The following is a 15052-nucleotide window of genomic DNA, read 5'->3' as shown; positions in this document are numbered from 1 at the left end:
TTCATTCATTATAGATGTTTATTCCTTCAGATGGGAAGAAGATGGATACATACAGTGATAGAATTACATTCAGAACATATAATAGTATCTCTATGGTAACAGTGATAGAATTACATTCAGAACATATAATACCATCTCTATGGTAACAGTGATAGAATTACATTCAGAACATATAATAGTATCTCTATGGTAACAGTGATAGAATGACATTCAGAACATATAATAGTATCTCTATGGTAACAGTGATAGAATTACATTCAGAACATATAATAGTATCTCTATGGTAACAGTGATAGAATTACATTCAGAACATATAATACCATCTCTATGGTAACAGTGATAGAATTACATTCAGAACATATAATAGTATCTCTATGGTAACAGTGATAGAATTACATTCAGAACATATAATAGTATCTCTATGGTAACAGTGATAGAATGACATTTAGAACATATAATAGTATCTCTATGGTAACAGTGATAGAATTACATTCAGAACATATAATAGTATCTCTATGGTAACAGTGATAGAATTACATTCAGAACATATACTAGTATCTCCATGGTAACAGTCATAAGGAAGTCACAACCTGACAAACTGTAGGCCAGGGTTGGGGTTAATTTTATTTCAATTCCAAATGTTCCTCATTGAAAAGCATTGCAGAGAAATGGATTTCCAGTGTACTTCTAGAACTGACTGAAATTGAAATGGAATTGACCTCAACCCTGCTGGAAGCCTAATTATTAACATTAACAAGAGTAATGGCAGCACATCATCAAGGAATTAAACTGTATTTTATTTATTAAAATAGAATTCTGTCCCCTTACATACTTTTTATATTTGATATAAACAGAGAAGAGATGGACAGAGGGAAGAGAAGAGTATAGAATATAGATATATAGACATAGAAGAGATGGACAGAGAGGGAAGAGAAGAGTATAGAATATAGATATATAGACATAGAAGAGATGGACAGAGAGGGAAGAGAAGAGTATAGAATATAGATATATATAGACATAGAAGAGATGGGTAGAGAGGGGAGAGAAGAGTATAGAATATAGATATATATAGACATAGAAGAGTTGGACAGAGAGGGGAGAGAAGAGTAGAGACTATAGATATATATAGACATAGAAGAGATGGACAGAGAGGGGAGAGAAGAGTAGAGACTATAGATAGATATAGACATAGAAGAGATGGACAGAGGGAAGAGAAGAGTATAGAATATAGATATATAGACATAGAAGAGATGGACAGAGAGGGAAGAGAAGAGTATAGAATATAGATATATAGACATAGAAGAGATGGACAGAGAGGGAAGAGAAGAGTATAGAATATAGATATATATAGACATAGAAGAGATGGGTAGAGAGGGGAGAGAAGAGTATAGAATATAGATATATATAGACATAGAAGAGATGGGTAGAGAGGGGAGAGAAGAGTATAGAATATAGATATATATAGACATAGAAGAGATGGGTAGAGAAGAGTATAGACTATAGATATATATAGACATAGAAGAGATGGGTAGAGAGGGGAGAGAAGAGTATAGACTATAGATATATATAGACATAGAAGAGAAAAATATTACAATTGAAAGTGTACATATGTAACCCTCATTACCATTATAACCCTCGTTACCATTACAACCCTCGTTACCATTACAACCCTCATTACCATTACAACCCTCATTACCATTACAACCCTCATTACCATTACAACCCTCATTACCATTACAACCCTCATTACCATTATAACCCTCATTACCATTATAACCCTCATTACCATTATAACCCTCATTACCATTAAAACCCTCATTACCATTATAACCCTCATTACCATTACAACCCTCATTACCATTATAACCCTCATTACCATTATAACCCTCATTACCATTACAACCCCCATTACCATTACAACCCCCATTACCATTGTAACCCTCATTACCATTATAACCCTCATTACCATTATAACCCTGATAATCATTAGTCTAACAGTAATGATAGTTTGTTGATATGGTGTGAGCATCTGTACCCAGATCATCCAAAGATCCTTCCAGAACTATTTCTCATGGAATTGTAAAGATTCCTCACTACGGAAGGAATTCTTCCAACTGGGTTAGGGGGAAGTGGTAGGTTTAGGACCTCTTGGACAATCTTCTGGGAACACCTTGACAGGACCATCTTGACCTTTGTAATATCTGTTCAACATGATTTCGAGTGCTCCCAAGGTTTGTTGATCCAATGCCCCCGTCCCCTCCTTGTTCAACCCCCAGTATGCTCCGGCCATCCACTTCTTGTTCTTCTTGTACTTCTTGTTTTCACAGCAGAAGGCTGTCCACATGAGACCCGGGATGTTCACTCGGTTGTTCAGTTTGGTTTTGTTGTTGTTGGGAACTGCTCCAGTCACCACATAGGCTTTTATCTGGTCGTTAGCATCCTTACAGTTAAGCTTCAGAGTTCCTCTGACATTTCTCTCCATTGTCTTCCAGCTGCCATCGTTGAAGGACACCACCTGGGGAACGATGTTGGTCAGGGTAAAGGTGGACGTCTGAGTATCAAGGTCATGAGCATGTGAACTTGGGAAGAGGTGACCTCTGTTCACCCCTCTATATTTTGAGTTTTTATAGTCATTTTGCTCAGCCTGGTGTTCGTATCTGCCTCCCTCTTGTATCTGCATTTCAGTGCGGTTTACCCTTTCGAGCTGCAGGAAACAATCATTCATTCACAAGTTCTGTACAATAAACGCTCTCTTTTTTGGGGGGGTTTCACAATCAAGACAATCAAGTCTCTATACCCTCCATAGTGGTAGTTCTATATTCTGTAACATAACTGTCTGTGATATATACCAGTCAACAAATACACATGTTATGTTATATGACAAAACATTAGTCCTACCCCAGGCTCGATCATCCAGCGATCTATTGGTCGACCCGTTGTATTACCAGTGAAGGTGTAGGCTGAGAACACAGGGATCCTGTTGAATGTGTCGTAGAGAGTTGCAAACCTGTAGAAGTTTTTGTACTTCTGGCAGATCGGCTTGTAGCGGCCATCGTCCTTGAATATCCCACCAACCAAAATACCTGGGAGATTTGGAGTTGTCCCCTTCAGGAAGAAACTCTTGCACTGTGGAACATCACTGAACTTCTTCACTACATGAGAGAGAGCAGGAGGAAGGAGAGAGAGAAGGAGGAGAGTAGAGAGATGATTCAATACCCCCATCATCACCTGAAGACTGTACACCACAGAGACAAAGATGAAGTTACAGAGACCAGTTGGTAGACTGGAGACTGTTGATCTGAGTCAGGACAGACTGATTTAAATAGTTATTTCAGAGACCAGTTGGTAGACTGGAGACTGTTGATCTGAGTCAGGACAGACTGCTTTAAATAGGTTTTCAGAGACTCCTCCTTCATGTGTCAAGACAGAAAGAGTTGATTTGCATAAACTCCTCTGTATGTTTCCATGGAAACTGCTGTAACAAATAACATGTGACTCACCTGTAGTTTCTAACACGTATGGACCCAGAACTTAATCACACAAGATTATAGTTCTGGGTGAATGAGATTAGACTGCTCTAAATAGTGACTGCATCCACACTGTGGTTCTGGTAGAACAACGTTTTAGGATAAAAACATGACTTTACTCAGCATAGAGTCTGTCAGAAGATACACATCACACTATTACAACAGTGGGACTGTTCTGGAATTACGGTTGCTGAGTTCACATTCATTAATATCCCACAAGGCTTAGCGTCTCTGAATCAGCAAATAAAAGAAGTAAACTTGCATTTCCCTTGACCAGCAAGTCAACTTATTTAGTATGATGTCTCAAAGGCCTCACATACATTACAGATATGATTACAACTGAATGAAACGGAGAAAGATGTGTCCAACTGAATGAAACGGAGGAAGATGTGTCCAACTGAATGAAACGGAGGAAGATGTGTCCAACTTTGAATGAAACGGAGGAAGATGTGTCCAACTTTGAATGAAACGGAGGAAGATGTATCCAACTTTGAATGAAACGGAGGAAGATGTGTCCAACTGAATGAAACGGAGGAAGATGTGTCCAACTGAATGAAACGGAGGAAGATGTGTCCAACTGAATGAAACGGAGGAAGATGTGTCCAACTGAATGAAACGGAGGAAGATGTGTCCAACTGAATGAAACGGAGGAAGATGTGTCCAACTGAATGAAACGGAGGAAGATGTGTCCAACTGAATGAAACGGCGGAAGATGTGTCCAACTGAATGAAACGGCGGAAGATGTGTCCAACTGAATGAAACGGCGGAAGATGTGTCCAACTGAATGAAACGGCGGAAGATGTGTCCAACTGAACGAAACGGAGGAAGATGTGTCCAACTGAACGAAACGGAGGAAGATGTGTCCAACTGAATGAAACGGAGGAAGATGTGTCCAACTGAATGAAACGGAGGAAGATGTGTCCAACTGAATGAAACGGAGGAAGATGTGTCCAACTGAATGAAACGGAGGAAGATGTGTCCAACTGAATGAAACGGAGGAAGATGTGTCCAACTGAATGAAACGGAGGAAGATGTGTCCAACTGAATGAAACGGAGGAAGATGTGTCCAACTGAATTAAATGGAGGAAGATGTGTCCAACTGAATGAAACGGAGGAAGATGTGTCCAACTGAATGAAACGGAGGAAGATGTGTCCAACTGAATGAAACGGAGGAAGCTATCAAATGTCAATCACATTTCCACCTCTGATTTGGCCTCTAACACATTTAATGGAAACCAGAAGATGGCAATAATGGATGTTTCATTTATTGGTGTTTATGTTGGTGTAGGTTTGGTTTCTGAGCTGTAATTATTTGGAATCATTAGGTATAATGGAGGCATGAGGGGAGCCATAATGAAGCTTGGGAGGGGCTGAATGCAGGGAAACATGGTCACATGAGGCAGTACTGATAAGGGGAGGAACCGTTTAAGGCTCATATCACTCAGATCCCTGCCTAGAAATAATGATGTAATGTGTAGTGATGAGGAGGAGACTCCACCCAGAATGGGGTATACAGTTGTGGCCAAAAGTTTTGAGAATGACACAAATATTAATTGTCACAAAGTCTGCTGCCTCAGCTTGTATGATGGCAATTTGCATATACTCCAGAATGTTATGAAGAGTGATCAGATGAATTGCAATTATTTGCAAAGTCCCTCTTTGCCATGCAAACGAACTGATTCTTCCAAAAACATTTCCACTGCATTTCAGCCCTGCCACAAAAGGACCAGCTGACAGTGATTCTCTCAGTGATCAATCTCAGTGATTCTCTCATTAACATAGGTGTGAGTGTTGACGAGGACAAGGCTGGAGATCACTCTGTCATGCTGATTGAGTTCGAATAACAGACGAAGATTCAAAAGGAGGGTGGTGCTTGGAATCATTGTTCTTCCTCTGTCAACCATGGTTACCTGCAAGGAAACACGTGCCGTCATCATTGCTTTGCACAAAAAGGGCTTCACGGGCAAGGATATTGTCACGCCCTGACCATAGATTGCTTTGTATGTTTCTATGTTTTGTTTGGTCAGGGTGTGATCTGAGTGGGCATTCTATGTTGTATGTCTAGTTTGTCTGTTTCTGTGTTTGGCCTGATATGGTTCTCAATCAGAGGCAGGTGTTAGTCGTTGTCTCTGATTGGGAACCATATTTAGGTAGCCTGTTTTGTATTGTGGGTTGTGGGTGATTGTTCCTGTTTCTGTGTCTTTGTGTATGTCACCATACGGGACTGTTGCGTTTTCGTTCGTTTGTCCGTTTATTGTTTTGTATGGTTATTCAGTGTTATTCGTTAATAAAAGTAACGATGTATTCATATCACGCTGCGCATTGGTCCTCTGATCCTTCTTACTACTCATCCTCAGATGAGGTGGACGACGAACGTGACAGATATTGCTGCCAGTAAGATTGCACCTAAATCAACCATTTATCAGATCATCAAGAACTTCAAGGAGAGCGGTTCAATTGTTGTGAAGAAGGCTTCAGGGCGCCCAAGAAAGTCCAGCAAGCGCCAGGACCATCTTCTAAAGTTGATTCAGCTGCGGGATCGGGGCACAACCAGTACAGAGCTTGCTCAGGAATGGCAGCAGGCAGGTGTGAGTGCATCTGCACGCGCAGTGAAGCGAAGACTTTTGGAGGACGGCCTGGTGTCAAGAAGGGCAGCAAAGAAGCCACTTCTCTCCTGGAAAAACATCGGGGACAGACTGATATTCTGCAAAAGGTACAGGGATTGGACTGCTGAGGACTGGGGTAAAGTAATTTTCTCTGATGAATCCCCTTTCCGATTGTTTGGGGAATCCGGACAAAAGCTTGTCTGGAGAAGACAAGGTGAGCGCTACCATCAGTCCTGTGTCATGCCAGCCAACAGTAAAGCATCCTGAGACCATTCATGTGTGGGGTTGCTTCTCAGCCAAGGGAGTGGACTCACTCACAATTTTGCCTAAGAACACAGCCATGAATAAAGAATGGTACCAACACATCCTCCGATAGCAACTTCTCCCAACCATCCAGGAACAGTTTGGTGATGAACAATGCCTTTTCCAGCATGATGGAACACCTTGCCATAAGGCAAAAGTGATAACTGAGTGGCTCGGGGAACAAAACATCGATATTTTGGGTCCATGGCCAGGAAACTCCCCAGACCTTTATCCCACTAAGAATTTGTGGTCAATCCTCAAGAGGCGGGTGGACAAACAAAAACCCACAAATTCTGACAAACTCCAAGCATTGATTATGCAATAATGGGATGTCAAATGGGTGATGATACACGTTTTTTTTTTTTTTTTTGCTGTTTTCTATTTAGTAGACAATTCAATGTTAGTCCCCGTCCCCATGGTAACCTCTCAAACAATCCATTCCGACCAGGTGTTTGAAATGTGTGCTCTCACCCAGCTATTAAAAGGCGGCTATTTAAGAGACTGGTGGGTGATTCTGTAACGGCGGTCCTCCTCCTCTTCTACCGAAAAGGAGGAGTAGTGATCGAACCAAGGCGCAGTGGAGTTTAACGACATAATTTATTTAACAAAACACGAAAATGACTAAACTAACAAAAACAACAAACGGTGTAGACAGACCTATACGACGAACTCACATAAAACAAGAAGAACGCACGAATAGGACAATTAGACTACACAAACCGAACAAACCGTAACAGTCCCGTATGGTGCAAACAATTACACAGACACGGAAGACAATCACCCACAACGAACACTGTGACAACGCCTACCTAAATATGACTCTTAATTAGAGGAACGCCAAACACCTGCCTCTAATTAAGAGCCATACCAGGCAACCCAAAACCAACACAGAAACAGAAAACATAGAATGCCCACCCAACCTCACGTCCTGACCAACTAACACACATAACAAACTAACATAAATAGGTCAGGAACGTGACATTACCCCCCCCCATAAGGTGCGAACTCCGGGCGCACCAGCACAAAGTCTAGGGGAGGGTCTGGGTGGGCATCTAACCACGGTGGTGGCTCAGGCTCCGGGCGAGGTCCCCACCCCACCATAGTCAATCCTAGCCTCCCTCTCCCTCTACAAATGTCCACCCTCAATTTACCCCCACAAAATCCTCTTCGTAACATCAATGACATGAACAGCACCGGGACAGAGAGATTAATCAAGACAGAGGGATAGATAAGAATAAAGAGGTAGATCAAGATAGAGAGGGAGATCATAATAGAGGGGCAACTCCGGACTGAAAGGCAGCTCCGGACAGAGAGACAGCTCTGGACTGAGGGGCAGTTCTGGGTATATAGCCATTTCTGGCTGAAGGGCAGCTCCTGGCTGACTGACGAATCTGGACGCTCATGGCTGGCTGACGGCTCTCGACGCTCATGGCAGGCTGACGGCTCTCGACGCTCATGGCAGGCTGACGGCTCTCGACGCTCATGGCTGGCTGACGGCTCTCGACGCTCATGGCAGGCTGACGGCTCTCGACGCTCATGGCAGGCTGACGGCTCTCGACGCTCATGGCAGGCTGACGGCTCTGGCAGATCCTGTCTGGTTGGCGGCTCTGGCAGATCCTGTCTGGTTGGCGGCTCTGGCAGATCCTGTCTGGTTGGCGGCTCTGTTAGATCCTGTCTGGTTGGCGGCTCTGGCAGATCCTGTCTGACGGACGGCCCTAGCGGCTCCTGTCTGGCGGGCGGCTCTAGCGGCTCCTGTCTGGCGGACGGCTCTGTAGGCTCATGGCAGACGGGCGGCTTTGCAGGCTCATGGCAGACGGGCGGCTTTGCAGGCTCATTGCAGACGGCTGGCTCAGACGGCGCTGGGGAGACGGATGGCTCAGATGGCGCTGGGGAGACGGATGGCTCAGATGGCGCTGGGGAGACGGATGGCTCAGATGGCGCTGGTGAGACGGATGGCTCAGATGGCGCTGGTGAGACGGATGACTCTGGCCGGATAAGGCGCACTGTAGACCTGGTGCGTGGTGCCGGAACTGGAGGCACCGGGCTAAGGACACGCACCCTCACACTAGTGCGGGGAGCAGGGACAGGGCACACTGTACTCTCAAAGCCCACTCTATACCTGATGCGTGGTACCGGCACTGGTGACACCGGGCTGAGGACAAGCACATCAGGATTAGTAGGGGGAGAAGATACAGTGTGTACAGGGCTCTGGAGACGCACAGGAGGCTTAGTGCGTGGTGCCGGAACTGGAGGCACCGAACTGGATACACGCACTACAGGGAGAGTAAGTGGAGGAGGAACAGGGCTCAGGAGACGCACTGGTAGCCTAGTGCGTAGTGTAGGCACTGTAGGTACTAGGCTGGGGCGGGGAGGTGGCGCCGGAAATACCGGACCGTGGAGACGTACTGGCACTCTTGAGCATTGAGCCTGCCCAACCTTACCTGGTTGAATGCTCCCGGTAGCCCGACCAGTGCGGGGAGGTGGAATAACCCGCACCGGGCTATGTAGGCGAACCGGGGAAACCATGCGTAAGGCAGGTGCCATGTATGCCGGCCCGAGGAGACGCACTGGAGACCAGACGCGTTGAGCCGGCCTCATGACACCTGGCTCAATACCCAATCTAGCCCTACCAGTGCGGGGAGGTGGAATAACCCGCACTGGGCTATGCACTCGTACAGGAGACACCGTGCGCTCTACTGCGTAACACGGCGCCTGCCCGTACTCCCGCTCTCCACGGTAAGCCTGGGAAGTGGGCGCAGGTCTCCTACCTGCCCTTGGCCCACTACCTCTTAGCCACCCCCCAAGAAATTTTTGGGTGTTACTCACGGGCTTTTTGGGCTTCCGTGCCAGACGTGTTCCCTCATAACTCCGGTTCCTCTCTCCGGTTGCCTCTGCTCTCCTCAGTGCCTCCAGCTGTTCCCATGGGAGGCGATCCCTACCAGCCAGGATCTCCTCCCATGTGTAGCAACCTTTCCCGTCCAATATATTGTCCCAAGTCCATTCCTCCTTCTTTTCCTGTCCCTTCCTCCTTTTACTCCGCTGCTTGGTTCTGGCTTCATTCTGGTGGGTGATTCTGTAACGGCGGTCCTCCTCCTCTTCAACCGAAAAGGAGGAGTAGTGATCGAACCAAGGCGCAGTGGAGTTTAACGACATAATTTATTTAACAAAACACGAAAATGACTAAACTAACAAAAACAACAAACGGTGTAGACAGACCTATACGACGAACTCACATAAAACAAGAAGAACGCACGAATAGGACAATTAGACTACACAAACCGAACAAACCGTAACAGTCCCGTATGGTGCAAACAATTACACAGACACGGAAGACAATCACCCACAACGAACACTGTGACAACGCCTACCTAAATATGACTCTTAATTAGAGGAACGCCAAACACCTGCCTCTAATTAAGAGCCATACCAGGCAACCCAAAACCAACACAGAAACAGAAAACATAGAATGCCCACCCAACCTCACGTCCTGACCAACTAACACACATAACAAACTAACATAAATAGGTCAGGAACGTGACAGATTATGCAATAATGGGATGCCATCAGTCAGGATGTGGCCCAGAAGTTAACTGACAGCATGCCAGGGCAGATTGCAGAGGTCTTGAAAAAAAGGGTCAAATATTGCAAATATTGACACTTTGCATCAACTTCATGTAATTGTCAATAAAAGCCTTTGACACTTATGAAATGCTTGTAATTATTCTTCAGTATTCAAAAATATCTAAAGAGACTGAAGCAGCAAACCTTGTGGAAATTAATATTTGTGTCATTCCCAAAACATTTGGCCAAGACTGTATACTACCCCAGGGGAAACCATGTCTGTGTCTAATGCAGCTGGTTTGACCCTCTGGGAAGAATAAACTTGGTTTGGTTCAAGTTCTCACTCTAGTAATAGAACCTAACAGCATATTCTGTGGTCTGACCACTGCTGAGTTTATTTCCAGTAACTAAAGTAGTTCACAGTAAGAGTTGACACAAGGCTGTGTGTGTAGAGTTAGAAAATGTGGTTCCTAACAACACTGTGGTCAGAGCAGCACTGGACTGGTTAACACCTCAGACTCAGCAGCTGTAGATTCTTCAGTTGAGGCCTTTTCTCAGTAAGAGTAGAGGAGACTGGGGAACAGACTAACACTTTTAGACTTTAGTTTATTAGGAAAATATTATTTAAGTTAGATTAATAATATGTTTTATACAAACAACATATCTCAGCTACCATTACACACTAAGTATGTTCCTAGGACGTACCAGTCATTTACAATTCAACCAAAGGTGGAGGGAATTAAATGTTACACTTGACCCAGTAGGTGAATGTCCCACAGGTCAATAATTTAACAAAAAGAGAAGCAGCAAGTATATTTACTTCAGGGCCTCAAAACCCTTTTTCTTCTTCAATAAAACTAAAAGTATTCAATGGATTTAAACAAAATCTCTTGGTCATGTAGACACTAACCAACCATTATTACATTGAAAAAGAGATTTATACCTGGTTTCTAATTGGACTAATTTATCTGTTACAACTGACCCTGTGTTACTTTGTTCCCCAGTCTACCCTACCTTCATGGATAATATTTAAAATGACTGCTTCACTTAAGTAAAACATTTTTAACTTCTTCAATCACCATAAAAATGTTAAACAGCTGAAGCAGGTCACACAATTTTACTTAATTACTATTTACTTCATGTAAAATTACCTTTGTAGTTGTGATTTAAAGGTGTGGACGTTTATTTGCTAATTGTTTACATGTAGTGTTGCCTTGAATGTTGGCTTGTATGACGTATGATATACTATGAATCAGTTTCATATTTCATGAAACTACAGGAATACTTTGTTTCAGGGAAACATTATATTTGTTCAACATGCGTGTGGGGAGGAGTTCCCCTTTCTGTCCAATGAGGTCATTTCTGGACAATATTTCAGCAAGTAAAATGATGGTTCTACTTTAGAATGTGGAACACACAGCCAATAGGGAGGTTTGATTGTTACACATGATAAATAGTCACACCTGTTCCACATACAGAGGAGTTTATCCAACCCTCCTTGTCCAGTCTTGACCTCTAATTATACCAGACAGGACTCATCTTCATAGAGAGGAGTTTATCCAACCCTCCTTGTCCAGTCTTGACCACTAATTATACCAGACAGGACACATCTTCATACAGAGGAGTTTATCCAACCCTCCTTGTCCAGTCTTGACAACTAATTATACCAGATAGGACACATCTTCATAGATGGGAGTTTATCCAACCCTCCTTGTCCAGTCTTGACAACTGAATGAAACGGAGGAAGCAATCAAATTTCAATCAAGTTTCCACCTCTGATTTGGCCTCTAACACATTTAATGGAAACCAGAATATGGCAATAATGGATGTTTCATTTATTGGTGTTTATGTTGGTGTATTCTGTGGTCTGACCACTGCTGAGTTTATTTCCAGTAACTGAAGTAGGTCACAGTAAGAGTTGACACAAGGCTGTGTATGTAGAGTTAGAAAATGTGGTTCCTAACAACACTGTGGTCAGAGCAGCACTGGACTGATTAACACCTCAGACTCAGCAGCTGTAGATTCTTCAGTTGAGGCCTTTTCTCAGTAAGAGTAGAGGAGGCTGGGGAACAAACTAACACTTTTAGACTTCAGTTTATTATGAAAATATTATTTAAGTTAGATTAATAATATTTTTATACAAACAACATATCTCAGCTACCATTACACACTAAGTATGTTCCTAGGACGTACCAGTCATTTACAATTCAACCAAGTGGCGGATATTAAATGTTACAATTGACCCAGTAGGTGAATGTTCCACAGGTCAATAATTTAACAAAAAGAGAAGCAGCAAGTATATTTACTTTAGGGACTCAAAACCCTTTTTCTTCTTCAATAAAACTAAAAGTATTCAATGGATTTATATAAAACCTCTTGGGAATGTTGAGAAACTAAACAAGCAATAGCAGTGTTGCTATTGAATGTTGGCTTGTATGATGTATGATATACTATGAATACATTTCTTATTTCATGAAACTACAGGAATCCTTTGTTTCAGGGAAACATTATATTTGTTCAACATGCGTGTGGGGAGGAGTTCCCCTTTCTGTCCAATGAGGTCATTTCTGGACAATATTTCAGCCAGTAAAATGATGATTCTACTTTAGAATGTGGAACACACAGCCAATAGGGAGGTTTGATTGTTACACATGATAAATAGTCACACCTGTTCCACATACAGAGGAGTTTATCCAACCCTCCTTGTCCAGTCTTGACCACTAATTATACCGGACAGGACTCATCTTCATACAGAGGAGTTTATCCAACCCTCCTTGTCCAGTCTTGACCACTAATTATACCAGACAGGACTCATCTTCATACAGAGGAGTTTATCCAACCCTCCTTGTCCTGTCTTGAACACTAATTATACCAGACAGGACTCATCTTCATAGAGAGGAGTTTATCCAACCCTCCTTGTTCAGTCTTGACCACTAATTATACCAGACAGGACTCATCTTCATACAGAGGAGTTTATCCAACCCTCCTTGTCCAGTCTTGACCACTAATTATACCAGACAGGACTCATCTTCATAGAGAGGAGTTTATCCAACCCTCCTTGTCCAGTCTTGACCACTAATTATACCAGACAGGACTCATCTTCATAGAGAGGAGTTTATCCAACCCTCCTTGTCCAGTCTTGACCACTAATTATACCAGACAGGACTAACTCTAGGCCAGTTCCTCTGTTTACTTCAGACACATCTTCTTCCACATATCATCACAGAAAAGTTAATCAGTAAGATAATGTTTACCCAGTGGCATCCTGAGACATTGATAGATCATGAGAGAAGAAAATATTAAATGACCATTTCTAAGCTGCTCATTTATTATGGAAAAACTCACCCCAGCACATTCTGAGACAGGAAGGACATCACCCTCTTCTGGTCTTCACCCCACCAGGGAAAGGACAGTGATGAACTGTGAGCTCTGTAGGAGGCTCCTGGTAAACAGCATCCGGTCAATCCACTGCTGCTTCTTGTTGAGAGATGCCCGCCGGCTCTCTGGAATCACCAGCTGCATTTAAGGGAGAGAGAGAGTTAAAATACTAATAGTTCACACAACATTAACACATATTCAAAAGTCAGTTCTAAGCTTCTCATTTATTATTTAAATAACTCACCTCAGCACTTTGAGGCAGGGCTTGGAGGCACGAAGGACTTTACCCTCTTCTGCTGGTCTTCGCCCCACCAGGGCAAGTTCAGAAGCCTGGGGTGGATACAAGAGGGCCTGGGGTAGATCACCAGGGACAGGGGCCGAACGTGAGGCAGGAGGGAGCGCTGGAGGTACCTGTATGTCCAAGGGTTCATACCTAATACATACAGAGAATACATAAGTGACAGATACAGTACTAAGCATTCTCAGCACCATGACAGCAGATCTACAGCATGAAAGGTAAGTGACAGATACTAGATTTAGTTGTGTAACTAAAGGACAAAGAATGCACAGGCCTTTATGACAGATACAGGAAGGGAGTGTCATAATGGAAGGGGTTTCATCTGTAAAAAGTCCACACTGCATTTATGGAAAGCTGTGTATCATTCAATACATGGACAAATAGTAAGATTAACACAATGCATATCTTCCATTATTGTAAAGTATTCATGCTTGCAGAATGCCAAGGGACTTGAGTAGCCTACCTAACATTGCAATACATTGCAGAACCATATTCATGTGCAGATTGAAATGCAAGGCAAATATCCCGAATATCACACCATTAAACTAGATAACATAATACATGTATTAGCTAATCCATGACTGATACATGTTGAATAAAACTGTTATACACTGGAACCGAAAATAAACTATTGTACAGTAGCATGCTAAAGTTACTGTACTGTAGCCTGCATCACGTAAACACGATTTCACAACTTCACAGACGTCTTACACCATACAACAAAGCACGAATTTAAGCGATAGTATGCATTAAAATAGCTACGATTGTAAAAACATTATTGAAAATGCAGACAAGTGGCCGCTGATTGTACCGGTAGTTACCGATACCAAACCAATGCTACGGGTATCATAGGTAGATGACTGCAGAGATAGAACTGTATAATGTTTTCAATTCGCTTTTCCATTCTTCTTACAACTTCCCAGATGTAGCAATAAGATTACAATCCATTTCATCCAACCTTATTAAAGATACTTCCTCTGTAACTCTCCTTGTGATTTAAACAATGATCCGATGAAGGGAAAGTGTCTTCTTCTTCGATGGAGTTTAACGGCGGTTGACATCCAATGTTAAGGTGCATTACCGCCACCTGCTGGACGAGGTATTAAATAAGAAACGTAAAAACCATATCCCGGATAAGAGGTAGAACGATATCATATAAAATAAAACACGTCAACTAAAAAAAACATCATACGTCTTTAATCCCAGTCCACTCCAAAATACATCCCTACACCGGCTCAGGGGCCTGTGATGGGGCTACATTCACCGACAGGATTTCTTGCACCGAGGAAATCAGGAAGACCCCCAAAAACGTTAAGCTGCATTCACAATGATTCCAATGTTCTTAGACTTCTTCTCTGCTTGTGTTGTACAGTTTATGA

The 15052-nt window shown here is 43.0% G+C and overlaps 1 protein-coding gene across 4 annotated transcripts; it reads right to left on the bottom strand.

Annotated features, from left to right (window-relative positions):
- LOC129835610 (endonuclease domain-containing 1 protein-like) lies at window positions 1-14721 on the bottom strand. Of its 4 annotated transcripts, none has more exons than XM_055901318.1 (5): window positions 14485-14721; window positions 13620-13808; window positions 13343-13513; window positions 2899-3152; window positions 1-2704 (listed from the first exon to the last, which is right to left on the bottom strand). In XM_055901318.1, the coding sequence occupies exons 3-5, from the start codon at window positions 13350-13352 to the stop codon at window positions 2120-2122; spliced, it is 849 nt and encodes a 282-aa protein (XP_055757293.1). In that variant the 5' UTR covers window positions 13353-13513; window positions 13620-13808; window positions 14485-14721; the 3' UTR covers window positions 1-2119. The 4 variants fall into 4 exon arrangements, with proteins under 4 accessions (XP_055757293.1, XP_055757294.1, XP_055757292.1 ...); XM_055901319.1 differs by having other exon boundaries at window positions 14632-14716; XM_055901317.1 differs by lacking the exons at window positions 13343-13513; window positions 13620-13808; window positions 14485-14721 and having other exon boundaries at window positions 2899-3575.
- Window positions 14722-15052: the final 331 nt, after the last annotated feature.

The sequence above is a fragment of the Salvelinus fontinalis genome, chromosome 36 (assembly GCF_029448725.1).
Source record: "Salvelinus fontinalis isolate EN_2023a chromosome 36, ASM2944872v1, whole genome shotgun sequence".
Taxonomy (NCBI): domain Eukaryota; kingdom Metazoa; phylum Chordata; class Actinopteri; order Salmoniformes; family Salmonidae; genus Salvelinus; species Salvelinus fontinalis.
The sequence above is the reverse complement of the archived record's forward strand: the minus strand, read 5'-3'. Positions and strand labels throughout refer to the sequence as shown.